Source organism: Macaca fascicularis, chromosome 10, assembly GCF_037993035.2.
Source record: "Macaca fascicularis isolate 582-1 chromosome 10, T2T-MFA8v1.1".
In the NCBI taxonomy this organism is placed as follows: Eukaryota; Metazoa; Chordata; class Mammalia; order Primates; family Cercopithecidae; genus Macaca; species Macaca fascicularis.
Genome location: NC_088384.1, coordinates 21,142,786 through 21,156,645, shown reverse-complemented (window position 1 = coordinate 21,156,645; position 13,860 = coordinate 21,142,786). Strand labels below are relative to the sequence as shown.

Below are 13,860 nucleotides of genomic sequence, written 5' to 3'. Positions count from 1 at the left end.
GCTGACAGCCCTCATTAAACCCTGTGGCCTGCCAACTGAAGAGACCTCCCTGGGGTGAATGACATGCATCGTGGGAAGTGAGATGGGCCTTTGCCCTACATCAAAGCTGCATCAGCCTGTTCCTGAGGATGTCTTGACCAGACAGATCCCATTGGATGCTCCTCCAACGATGTAGGACTTGGCTTGAGTGACCTGGCGAGAGGGCTGAGAGGAAGCTGCCTGACACAGGTGCCTGGGGCAGGGCAGCCTCCTCTCAACTGGGCCTGACTGGCAGGTGAAAATGAGGCTCTATAATCAGAAGGAGTTTTCTCGGCTCCCCTCACCAACCCAGGGTGACCTCAGGGAAAGGAGGGGCCTGGTGTGGCCATGCCCTCCCTACTTCCCCAAGGAAGGGAGATGGCCACTAGGGCCTGGAAGAGAGAGGGATGGGGAATGGGAACTAATCAGCTGCCCTAAAGTCCTGGGACCAGGGGAAAAGGTGGATTAGGGTTCAGGGGCCCTAGGGCCACACTTGGACTTCTTTCTTTCCCTACAAAAGCCAGGAGGAGGTGGGTGCAGTGGCTCATGCCTATAATCCCAGCACTTTAGGAAGCCAAAGCAGGAGGATTGCTTAAGGCCAGAAGTTTGATTCTAGCCTGGGCAACATAGTGAGACCGCGTCTCCTCAAAAAGAAAAAAAAAAAAGATTAGCCAAGAGGGTAGAAATCACCTATAGTCCCAGCTACTTAGGGGTTTGAGTTGAGAGGCTCACTTGAGCCCAGGAGTTTGAGGCTGCAGTGAGCTATGATTGGGTCACTGAACTCCAGCCTGGGCAACAGAGCAAGACCCTGTCTCAAAAAAATGTCTGGGCATAGTGGCTCACGCCTGTAATCCCAGCACGTTGGAAGACTGAGGTGGGTGGATCACCTGAGGTCAGGATTTTGAGACCAGCCTGGCCAACATGGCGAAACTCCGTCTCTATCAAAAATACAAAAAATTAGCCGGACATGGTGGTGGGCACCTGTAATCCCAGCTACTTGGGAGGCTGAGGCAGGAGAATCACTTGAACCCGGGAGGCAGAGGTTGTAGTGAGCTAAGACCACGCCATTGAACTCCAGCCTGGGCTACAAGAACAAAACGCCATCTCAAAAAAGAAAAAGAAAAAGTCGGGAGGTCCCTGGCCTTTCCCAAGACACAGTACACCAAGTCAGGAGTATATGGGGTCATTTAATCTCCCCTTGTGCTTTCGCCTACCACAAAGCCATTGGACACGCTGTTCCCTCTGACTTGAACGCTCGTACCTCATCTCCCCTGCACACTGCCTAGTTAGTGCTGCCTCACATCCTCAGACCTCCTGGTTAAATGGTCAAACAGAACCCTAGTCCTCTTGTTCAGAGTGTGATTTTCATTAGGCATTGCTTGTGGTGACTGTTTGACTCACCCTCTTAACTCACCACATTTGCCATGCTCATCATGGTACCCATGGCCCTACTTTACAGATGCAGAGACTGAGCTTCTGAGGCTGATAACAGCCTGAGCCAGGATATGAACCCTTATCCATCTACATCAAAGGCCTCTTGTCCTTAACCACCACATTATCCTGGCTCCCTGAAGATAATGTGTTCCAGGAGAGGTCTAAACAACAGCACTGCACTGGGGGCTCCTGGAATGTCTCCTAAAGGAGATGGCATTTAGGCTGGGCCTCTAAGGTAGAAATGGGGGGAGGACATTCTGGGTAGAGGTGACCACCCAAAGAAACTCACGGAGGTAAAAGAGAGGAGAAACGTGACGAAGGCAGCATGCTTAAAAACATCGAGGGGAGGTCACCAAGGAACTTCAGGCCATGCTGGGGGCTTTGGGCCATCCTTTCTCAGTGGTGGGGAGCCATGGAAGATTTCAAAGGAAGAGACAAATGTGATTCCACCTGTGCCTGGAAGATGACCCTGGGCCCGATCTGAAGAATGACCTGGGAATAGCAGACATTCAGAGCAGGGAAACTGGTCTGAAGGCTTTTGCAAAGATTCATGGTGGGTGTGAGGAGGAGCAAGCAGTGGACAGGGAGAGGTCAGCGCCTCACCTTTGCTCCACACCAGAGCTCTGTCAACAAGCTCACTCAGGGAGTATCAAGGGCTGGGTATTCCTTGGTGCCTGGTCTATGGACATTATATTCTACCTGTAAATTACAAATACATTACTGCTGATGGTTCTGAGCATTTCAAATAATTTGGAGGCAGGGCAGGCAAGCCCTAAAGTGGGGCTTAGCCTTTGAGGGTTCTTGACTTTGCCCAGGAAGGAATTCCAGGGCAAGCTGGAGGTAGAAGAAACAGCTTTATTGAAGAGGCAGTGTTACGGCTCCGTGACTGCCCCTGCACAGAGGGGCTACCCTGTAGGCAGGGAGTAGCAGGCCAGGATAGTTTTGCAGTCACATTTATATCCACTTTTCATAACATGCGGATCAAGGGGTGGTTTATGCAGAAATTTCTAGGGAGGGGTAGTAACCTTCGGGTCATGGAGTCATTGCCAGGGAAAGGGGCGGTCACTCCCAGGTGTTGCCATGGCAATGGTAAACTGACATGGCACACTGGTGGTCATGTCTGATGGAACGCTGCTTCCGCCCCAGCCCTGTTTTAGCTTGTCCTCAATTTGGTCCAGTGTCCAAGCCCTGCCTCTGGAGTGGAGTCCCGCCTCCTACCTCACCTTAAACAGCAAATGCAGAAGTCCAGTGGCCCCCAGAATTAGTACTCTACTTATATTTAAACCTGTTCCTAAACATCCCACCTGCAATTAATCTGTGGATTGATTCTTTCTGCTCTGCTTTTATACCTTCCTACAGTGTAGTCACATGGTTCCAGTGTAGGGTTACAGCTGCACCCTTTGACATCTTCCTTGAGTTTCAAAATTAGCATTTTACTATTTTGTTGGAATTGTTATCTGAATAGGCCCAACTGAAACAATAAAATTGGCATTAGACATTTCTTGGTGTTACAACTCCAAGTTATTAACCAATTAACTCTACACTGCAGGGGGCATGAAACCTGGGACTTCTCCCAAGGTGATTAAAACCTGAGCTGATGGTTATCAGGCTGAATTTACTAGGTATGGTTAAACTTTGTTACCTCAATCAGACTTGTCAAGTTCACACATTTTATGCGGGTGGATTTGTTTGTTTACAGCCTGATATGCCCCTTCTCTCCTCTGACATGGCTGTTTATGCTATCCAGTTGTTAGGAGTCACTGGTATGATTGGCTTCTTTAGTATTTTGCCTTGGCTGGGTGCAGTGGCTCATGCCTGTAATCCTAGCACTTTGGGAGGCAGAGGCAGAGGCAGGCGGATCACTTGAGGTCAGGAGTTCAAAACCAGCCTGGCCAACATGGTGAAACCCTGCCTCTACTAAAAATACAAAAAAAATTAGCCAGGTGTGGTGGCAGGCACCTGTAATCCCAGCTACTCAGGAGACTGAGGCAGGAGAATCACTCGAACCCGGGAGGCAGAGGTTGCAGTGAGCCAAGATCGTGCCACTGCACTCCAGCCTGAGTGACAGAGTGAGACTCTGCTTCTCTCTCTCTCACTCTCTCTATATATGTGTGTCTATATAGACACATATGTGTATATATATGTGTGTATATGTATATCCTCATTGGTTGGACTATTTGGAGGAATCATCTCGTAGGAGATGAAGGATCAGTTTGGCTCAGGTGGCTCTCTCTTTGGAAGATTTGATGATGTCATAATGTTTTTGAGTTTTTTCTTGCCCAGGCTGGAGTACAATGGTGCAATAATAGCTCACTGCAGCCTGAAACTCCCGGGCTCAAGTGATCCTCCCATCTCAGCCTCCTGAGTAGCCATGACTACCGGCATGCACCACCATGCCTGGCTAATTGTTTTTCATTTTCTGTAGAGTTGGTGGGGGGAGGAGGAGTCTTGCTATATTGCTCAGGTTGATCTCAAACTCCTGGCCTCAAACAATCCCCCCTCCTCAGCCTCCCAAAGTGCTAGGATTATAGGCATGAGCCACCACGCCTGGCCGATATCATCAGGTTATACAGAATTTTCCACAATGATAGATACATCCTATATCCTCACTGTCCAATTTGCTAGTGTCAAAGATAAAGCCAAATACTAATTAAAGGCAATGAAGACAAACTATTCAGTAATAACCATTGTAATAGGAAAGAGAGCCCAACGTCACTGCAACCTCCTCCTCCCAAGTTTAGGCGACTCACCTGCCTCAGCCTCCCAAGTAGCTGGAATTACAAGCATGCACCATCACACCTGGCTAATCTTTGCATTTTTAGTTGAGATGAGGGTTTCACCATGTTGGCCAGGCTGGTCTCGAACTCCTGACCTCAAATGATCTGCTTGCCTTGGCTTCCCAAAGTGCTGGGATTATAGGCATGAACCACCATGCCCGGCCTAATACTATATTTTAGAAGAGTAACTTATTTCTTGATATTGGTTGATAGAAAAAAGCCTGGGGTTTTTGCTGAGCTTGAGGTCACAGCAGGTCATAGTCGGGATGGAGTGTCTGTGTTGTTTTGCTGTGACCGTCGGGCCACCATTGGGACACTGCCTCAGCCATTCCTGAGGAGTGGGCCAGCTGTGATGCATAGGCTGTGACCTGCTGTTGTAGAATCCCTGTTCCTGAGAGGTTGAACAGGGTCTGGCCAGGGAAGGCTGTGAACTCATCGTGGATTCAGAGATCAAAGAGGAGGGCGTGGGGACCATGAAGTTCACCTAGAATTTCTCCATCTTCTCCATGACGGTTTGGTCTGGGAGCAGTACCTCCACGGTGTAGCTGATGCGTTTACAATGAACCAGGCTGTAGGTGTTGTCAAACCTCAGGACATCTGCAGTGAGGGACAGACATTATTCAGACAAGATGCCCCACCTGGGACTCTGACTTTCATGGTGGTACAGGGAACATGGGTCCCCAGACCAGGGAACCATTGCCACGGCTGAGAGCCCAGAGCCAGCCTCACACTGTGCCCACCAGAACCAAGGGCCCTCACCTGGTAGGACATGGATGCACATTGTAGCACCCTCCACACCAGACCCACACCAGCTCCAGGTGAAGCCATCCCTGCCAACCCTTACAGCTGCTGGCCTTGAGGCAGGTGATGCTCCCGTCCTCGGGCACCAGGTGGGCATTGTAGCGCTGGCTGGGTAGCACCTCCGTCATCTCCCTAGCCTTCTGCCGCTCCCCCATCTTGGTCTTCAGGAAAACCCCAAAGCCGATGTCCCCACCATCGGATGCGAACTGCCACCTGTAGTGGACAAAGCCCCACTGGCGACCCCCTGCCTGGGCTCCAGGCCCCTCCCAGCTGTTCCCAGGTGTGGAGTGGCTGTGATCCCTACCTGAGCACACAGCCTGGGAACAGGATCTCGTTCTCCACCTGCAGGGAGGAGCCACGGCCCATGGACACTGTGTGCTCATACTGCAGCCTCACCTGATTGCACAAGTAGTAGCTCTTGGGCATCTCACCCCCGTAGTTGATCTGTGGGTGAAGGGGGTGTGTGGGCACTAGATCACAGCTTCTCCCCTCCTTTCCCATCCTCTGGGCACCCTGTACCTTGGTCAGGCACTTGGAGTTGCCATCGGGGTCAGTCATGGTCCTTCCAAACTCCATGGGCAGCTGGTCGGGGCTGATTAATTTTGTCAGCTCCTGCTTCCAGTTGTCTGTGTGGGAGCAAGAGAGGGACTCCAGGAGACTCAACAGAGGGAAGAGGGGGCTGAGCCCAGATCTGTCCTATGGCCAGTTGCTCTCTCTGCCTGGCGCGCTTTTGCCACTCTACTGCCTAGAGCAGTCCTGTCCTGGAAGGGGGAAGCCGAGTGGGCCTAGGTCTTGCCCTGGGGCTCAACATGTGCGTGTTGACTAGGTCCTGTCCCCAGGCCTGCCCCTCTCTTACTGCCCTTGCAGGCCCTGCCCCCACTTCTCTCCAGGTATTGGCCTATTGGCCACATTCATAGAAACTCAGACCAGCAACTCCTGGAGCCTGGGGTTGAGGTCAGGCAGGCTATGACCTGGGCTTCACTTTCCCTTAGAGACTAAACTCAGCCTTCTGGTCCGATACTGCCCTCAGCTCCCAGGGCTCCAGCACCCTCAGAACTGCAGGGCGAAACTCGTGTCAGTTCTCCACAGCTGCTCTGAGATGACCAAGGATGTTCCACAGACAAAGGGACATGGGCATTGCAGGAACAAAATAGATGAAAGCAGAGGTGGACACCCAGTACCCTCGGATAGAGAAGGACTGTGTAAGCATGAAGTGGTGGAAAAAACAAAGGAAAAGCCCCCCAGTCTGGCATAAAAACATAACACTAGGCTGGGCCTGGTGGTGCACTCCTGTGGTTCCAGCTACTTGGGAGGGTGAGGAGGGAGAATTGCTTGAGCCTGGGAGGCAGAGGTTGCAATGAGCTGAGATCATGCCACTGTACTCCAGCCTGGGCAACAGAGAGAAATCCCATCTCATAAATAAATAAATAAATAACACTAAGTCAAAAATCAGATAATAGGCAAATTATGAACTGGCCCAAATGCCACAAATACGACAGGGAATGCCCAGACATGGTGGCTCACGCCTGTAATTCCGGCACTTCAGGAGGCCCAGGCAGGAGGACTGCTTGAGTCTAAGAGTTTGAGACTAGTCTGGGTAACATAGTAAGACATGACTCTACAAAAAATAACAATAAATTTGCCAGGTGTGGTACTGTGCATCTATAGTGCCAGCTACTCAGGAGGCTGAGGCAGGAGGATCTCTAGAGCCCAGGAGGTTGAGGCTGGAGTGAGCTATGATCATGCCACTGCACTCCAGCCTGGGCAACACAGAGAGACCTTATCTCTGAAATAAATATATATATTTCATATATATATGTATATATCTCAAATATATATACACACAAACATATATATATATATATATATATATATATATATATATATGGACTTAAGTGATCCTCCCATGTTGTCAGCCTCCATAGCAGGAAAGGACAAGGTGCTTAATATGCAAAGAGTATTTATAAATTAATAGCATAAAAAATACTTTCCTAGAAAATGGTCATAAGACACGAGAAGACAATAAACAACAAATTAAAATAGCCAATTAACACAAAGAAAAAGTCCAGACTCACAAGTGATAAAAGAACCTAATAACCCAATGTAAAATAACAATAAACATCATTTTACATTATAAAAATGGCAAGAATATTTCAAATTATTAATATCCAACCATGGCAAGAGTATGGGAAAACAGGCACATTCACACGCAGTTGGTGGAGTTAAACTCTGCAATCTGCGTGAGCACTACACTGGAAAAGGTATCAAAAGTCCTAACATGTAGCCAGGTGTGGTGGCATGCCTGTAATCCCAGCTACTTGGGAGGCTGAAGTGGGAGTATTGCTTGAGCCCTGGAGGTTGAGGCTGCAGTGAGCCAAGATCATGCCAACTGCACTCCAGCCTGGGTGGCAGAGTGAGACCCTGTCTCAAAAAAAAAAAAAATCCTAATGTGCATTTTCCTTTGGGGGATAAAAATCTGCCATTTCTAGGATTTTATCCTATGGAAAAAACTGTGGATGTATACAAAGGTTGTCTATAAGGATCGTCACTACTGAGTTGTTTCTAATAATAAAAATAATACAAACAACCTGAATTTAGAACTTTGCTGAAATGGCAAAATGATTATCATGTAAGTAGTTACAAAATGGTATATGTATGGTATGAACCCATTTTTTTTGAAAATATATTTCTCTGAAAAGGATAGTAAGTGCTAACTGTAGTTCACTGGGTGACAGGATGTTCCCCCCTTCCTTATACATTTCTGTACTTTACAAATTTCTAAACTGTATTACTTATATAATTTGGAAAACCTAGATTTCTTTTTTTTTGAGACGGAGTCTCACTCTGTCACCCAGGCCGGAGTGCAGTGGCACGATCTCAGCTCACTGCAACCTCCACCTCCCGGGTTCAAGCAGTTCCCTGCCTCAGCCTCCCGAGTAGCTGGGATTTCAGGCACCCGCCACCAGGCCCGGTGAATTTTTGTACTTTTAGTAGAGATGGGGTTTCACCATATTGTCCAGGCTGGTCTTGAACTCTGGACCTCGTGATCCACCTGCCTCAGCCTCCAAAAGTGCTGGGACTACAGGCATCAGTCACCGTGCCCGGCCTCTTTTTTTTTTTTTTTTTTTTTTTGAGATAGGGTCTCACTCCATCACTCAGGCTGGAATTCAGAGGCGTGCTCTCAACCTCCTGGACTCCAGTGATCCTCCCACATCAGCCTCCAGAGTAGCTGGGACTATAGGTGTGCACCACTATGCCTGGCTAATTTATTTATTTATTGTAGAGACAGGGTCTCATTATGTTTCCCAGGCTAGTCTCCAACTCCTGAGCTCAAGAAATCTTCCTGCCTCGGCCTCCCAAAGTGCTGGGATTACAGGCATTGAGCCACTGTGTGCCGCCAAAAACCCGTATCTAATTCTCCCTTAAATTAAACACACGAGGAAACCAAGACCAAGAGAGAGCAGGTGAGTGACTCACTCCGCTTGCAGCTAATAACTGGCAAGGCCAAGTCTCAGATCCAGATCTCCTAACCTCAAATTGGGATCTCCACCCATGCTACATCCGGGAATCTCTGAGACCCTTCCTGGCCCCTCCTCCCTCTGGGGGGCAGGCACAGCAGCCCACCTGGCAGCCCACCAGACAGTGGGCCCTCAACACCAGTTGGGTGCCCGATGCCTTCGGATGCGGGAACCATCAGATCTGTGAGAAGGACCACCCTCAGCTCAGGATCCGGGCTGGAAAAGAGGCCCCAGATGGCTCACTCACCTCCCAGAATCACCACCTTCCTGCGTGTCTCTTCACTCATGTAAGACTTGACCAGGTTGAAGGTTACAGCGAATAGCTTGGGGGCTGAAACAGGCACAGAACTGTTCTCTCAGGTGGCTGACTGGGGTCTCAGGTGCCGACCCAGTCACCCCACACCCCCCGTTCCCCCATTTCATGCGTATCCTGGGCTGCTTTACTCACCTCTCACAACAATTAAATTCTTCAAGATCTCAGGGTAATTTGCCTCAAGTGCTGAGAAAAACTGCGGAACCAAGTGGCAGAAGTGATGGGCGTCTGAACACTGTCCCCTTGCATCCCCTCTTGCCCCGCCCTCCAGGCCCCCAAGGGCACAGCCTTAGCCTTGCATGCCAACCATCCAAGGCTTTGATGCAGACGGCTCCGGATGCCCAGACACCAAGAACCCACCCGGACACAGAAAATCCGCCACTTCCGGTTTGTGGGATCCTAGTCACAGACCTTCCTTGAAGCAGCTAGTGCAGCTTCTTTTTATTATTATTATTTATTTCTTATTTTATTTTCTAGAGATGGGGTCTTGCTATGTTGCCCAGGCTGGTCTTGAACTCCTGGGCTCAAGTGATCCTCCCACCTCAGCTCCCAAAATGCTGGGATTACAGGTGTAAGCTGCCACGCCTGGCCTAGTGCAGATTCTTGACAGATGAGTGGGGGGATGACTCTACCCATGACAGACAAGAAAAATCCCATTCACGACTCTGGAAAGTTCCCTCCCACATAGCTCAGGCAGTAGTTCAGCTTCAGGAATGAGAAAGACTTTCTTTTAGCATAATATACAAAGTTGCAAGGAATGGCTTTTTATTTTTATTTACTTACTTTTAAATTTTTAAATAAGATAAACCAGTTAAAACTCTTAGTTAGACAGTAAAGCATTCTTGCCAAGAATAAGTGTACACTGTATGAAAGGATATTTGGGCCGGGTACAGTGGCTCAAGCCTGTAATCCCACCACTTTGGGAGGCCGAGATGGGCGAATCACGAGGTCAGGAAATCGAGACCATCCTGGCTAACACGGTGAAACCCCGTCTCTACTAAAAAATACGAAAAACTAGCCGGGTGAGGTGGCGGGTGCCTGTAGTCTCAGCTACTCGGGAGGCTGAGGCAGGAGAATGGCGTAAACCTGGGAGGCCGAGCTTGCAGTGAGCTGAGATCCAGCCACTGTACTCCAGCCTGGGCGACAGAGCGACTCCGTCTCAAAAAAAAAAAAAAAAAAAAGAAAGGATATTTGATTCCTACAAATGAGTCCCAATAGGCCCCATTACATTTGTTTATAAGAGACACTGCAAATAGGGAATGGTTTTGTTCGTTTGTTTATTTTTTTATTTATTTATTTATTTATTTTTTTGAGACGGAGTCTCGCTCTGTCACCCAGGCTGGAGTGCGGTGGCCGGATCTCATCTCACTGCAAGCTCCGCCTCCCGGGTTCACGCCATTCTCCTGCCTCAGCCTCCCGAGTAGCTGAGACTACAGGCACCCGCCACCTCGCCCGGCTAGTTTTTTGTATTTTTTAGTAGAGACGGGGTTTCACCGTGTTAGCCAGGATGGTCTCGATCTCCTGACCTCGTGATCCGCCCGTCTCGGCCTCCCAAAGTGCTGGGATTACAGGCGTGAGCCACCGCGCCCGGCCGTCGTTTGTTTATTTTTGTTTTGTTTTGCTTTGTTTTGAGACGGAATCTCACTCTGTCGCCCAGGCTGGAGTGCAGTGGTGCCATCTCAGCTCACTGCAAGCTCCGCCTCCCAGGTTCACGCCACTCTCCTGCCTCAGCCTCCCGAGTAGCTGGGACTGCAGGCGCCCGCCACCATGCCTGGCTAATTTTTTGTATTTTTAGTTTCACCACGTTAGCCAGGATGGTCTCGATCTCCTGACTTCGTGATCCACCTGCCTCGGCTTCCCAAAGTGCTGGGATTACAGGTGTGAGCCACCACGCCAGGCCAATATCTGTTTTTTTTTTTTAAACACAGTGGCTCACGCCTGTAATCCCAGCACTTTAGGAGGCCAAAGTGGGTGGATTATGAGGTCAGGAGTTTGAGACCAGCCAGGGCAACATGGTGAAACTCCCTCTCTACTAAAAACACAAAAATTAGCCAGGTGTGGTGACGGGCACCTGTAATCCCAGCTACTTGGGAGGCTGAGGCAGGAGAATCACTTGAACCTGTTAGGCGGAGGCTGCCGTGAGCCACTGCACTCTAGCCTGGGCAACAGAGTGAGACTCCGTCTCAAAACACAAAACAAAACAAAAAAACTGAGATATAATGTTCATCCCAGGCTGGTGTGCAGTGGTACGATCTCAACTCACTGCAACCTCAAGTTTCTAGGCTCAAATGATCCTCCCACCTCAGCCTCCCAAGTAGCTGAGACCACCCACACACACCACCACACCCAGCTAATACTCTTATTTTGTAGAGGTAGGGTCTTGCTATGTTCAAGACCAGGCTGGTCTTAAATTCCTGGGCTCAAGTGATCCTCCTGCCTCAGCCTCCCAAAATGTTGGCATTACAGGCATAAGTCACTGTGCCTGGCGGCCAATAACACTTTTTATGTTTAAGTTTTTTGCTATCCTGGGTGAAACAGAAAGAAAGGAACAGGTAGGCTGGCTGCCCTGCGGACCAGGCCTCCCTACAGCTTCCGTCCTACTGCAGCACTCCCAGAGTTGATCTACCCTCAGCCCTTCCCAGAGGAAATGGCAAAAAGGAAGCTCAAAGGCTGGAAACAGAAGGGTAGACAGGCATTGGGGGTGAGGGCAGAGATCAGGGGTGGGAGGAGAGTGAGCAGAGCCAGAATATGAGGACAGGGACATCCACAGGGACACTGGCAGGTCGGGGAATGGGGCCCTGTTGTGACCTGCTGAAATGAGATGGTGACATGGGGGTGCCACGCCCAACTTGGCACAGCCCCGAGAGGCTGTGGGTATGAAAATATCCCTGCCAACAAAAGTAAGGAACTGTAGGCCAGGTGCAGTGGTTCACACCTCCAATCCCAGCACTTTGGGAGGGTAAGGCGGGCAGATGACCTGAGGTCAGAAGTTCAAGACCAACTTGGCCAACATGGTGAAACCTCCTCTCTACTAAAAATACAAAAATTAGCCGGGCGTGGTGGCAGGCACCTTAATCCCAGCTACTTGGGAGGCTGAGGCAGGAGAATCGCTTGAAGCTGGCAGGTGGAGGTTGCAGTGAACTGAGATCGCGCCTCTGGACTCCAACCTGGGTGACAGAGCAAGACTCTGTCTCAAAAAAAAAAAAAAAAAACAAAAAACAGAAAAACAAAACAAAACAAAAAAAACAAAACAGGCCAGGCGCAGTGGCTTACACCTGTAATCCCAGCACTTTGGGAGGCCAAGGCGGGTGGATCACCTGAGGGTCAGGAGTTCCAGACCAGCCTGACCAACATGAAGAAACCCCATCTGTACTAAAAATACAAATCTGGGCATGGTGGTGCATGCCTATAATCACAGCTACTTGGGAGGCTGAAGCAGGAGAATCACTTGAACTCAGGAGACAGAGGTTGTGGTGAGCCGAGATTGCACCATTGCACTCCAGCCTGGACAACAAGAGCGAAACTCCATTTCAAAAAAAAAAAAAAGTAAGAGCTGCAAACAGGGCCTGTGGGCAGGTAGTCACCTGGCAGTGAGGAGAGACACCAACAAGTGGAGGGTAAAGACCCAGGCATTTGACCACCCACCCATGCCCCTGGCAGGGTCACCTCACCTCCTGGAGAAGCTCTATTCCTGGCTTCCACAGATGCCTCAGGCCCAGCCCCTCAAGATCAAAAACAGCTATGATTTTCTCCACCTTCTTCCCCAGCGGCAAGGGAATGACGGGGTGAGACCCTGTGAGGGTCACTGCCCCAACCCCTATCCAAGATGGGGCTGGGCCTAAGCCCAGGGCACTGGCCTGGCTTGTCTCGGCTTGCATGGCATGGAGATGGGGGGAGGGAAGGGGCCATCCCACAGGATGCCAGGACTGGAGTGGCCCAAGGACCGCCCTCTTCGTGTCTGTCCATGGGAGGGCAAATTGCTGTGTTGCAGTTCCCTCTTCGGTCCAGTGAGGCTGAAATCCCTGTCCCCCTCATCCAATGAGGCTGCAGAGGGCAGTGTGGCCCAGTGGGTTGAGTGGGCTTTGGGGCCAGTTGGGGGAGAAATGAGTCCCAGTTCAGCCACATACTGTGTGGCCTTGGGTGGGTCCTTGGCCTCTCTGAACCTGCATTCACTCCTCAGTACCAGGAGGAAGGCGAATTCTGGGTGTGGGGCTCAGGGGGTGAGGGCGCTGTGTCCCGCTGCAGCTGCCCAGGGTGGCACCCACACACCTTCTGACTCTGCAGCTTACACTCCCGCAGGAGCAGCTCACAGCTCCGGAAGCTGTCTCTGAGCAACTCCTGTTTGGAGGCCAAGAGCAAGAGGCCCTTGGGGTCCAGGCTTCCCATGATGTGGTACCAGACAGGGCTGCCCTCACCGTCGTGGCCGCCTATGCTGTTGGCGTTGTACAGCCTGACCACCTGGATGCATACACAGGAGATGGAGGCTCAGTGCCGAGGGCCGAGGGCCCAGGGATCAGGGCATGGGTTTGAGAGATGCTCACCTCTGGGGGCTGCCAGGCAAGGATGCTGGCCAGGTCTTGTTGCTTCCGGACTCCATATGCTGCAGAGACATGGCAGGAGGTGGTGAAGTTTCTGCCTGTCCCAAAGACCTCTGCAGATACCTGGGGACACCAGGCCAGGTCCCTCTGCCTGCAACCACTGAGGGCTTGCCAGAGCATCCCCAGGCTCCACTAACATAGAACTGGGGAATGGAAACAGGATGGGGACATACATCTGAGAGGGCAGGAGACCCAGAAAGGAACAGGGGAGGCCTGCACTCTGCAGCTGTCTCCCCCTGCATCCTTCCAGATGTTTCCCATGGCCCCTCCCGCATGGCCACCCTGGGAGTCAGACTCTCCTCCCTGACTTCCAGTTGCCCTTAAGCAAAAACCTATACCCCCTACAAGGCCTGCAGGGCCTGGCTAATGGGTTGGGGCCACCCATGCAAACTCATCACTTC

General features: G+C 50.6%; 1 protein-coding gene across 1 annotated transcript; it reads right to left on the bottom strand.

The window, feature by feature from the left end:
- Positions 1 to 4,262: 4,262 nt before the first annotated feature.
- On the bottom strand, positions 4,263 to 13,627 carry SEC14L6 (SEC14 like lipid binding 6). The gene is made up of 9 exons (XM_005568097.4): positions 13,403 to 13,627; positions 13,132 to 13,319; positions 12,533 to 12,629; positions 8,997 to 9,057; positions 8,796 to 8,879; positions 5,550 to 5,656; positions 5,335 to 5,474; positions 5,074 to 5,243; positions 4,263 to 4,826 (listed from the first exon to the last, which is right to left on the bottom strand). The coding sequence occupies exons 1-9, from the start codon at positions 13,577 to 13,579 to the stop codon at positions 4,714 to 4,716; spliced, it is 1,137 nt and encodes a 378-aa protein (XP_005568154.3). The 5' UTR covers positions 13,580 to 13,627; the 3' UTR covers positions 4,263 to 4,713.
- Positions 13,628 to 13,860: the final 233 nt, after the last annotated feature.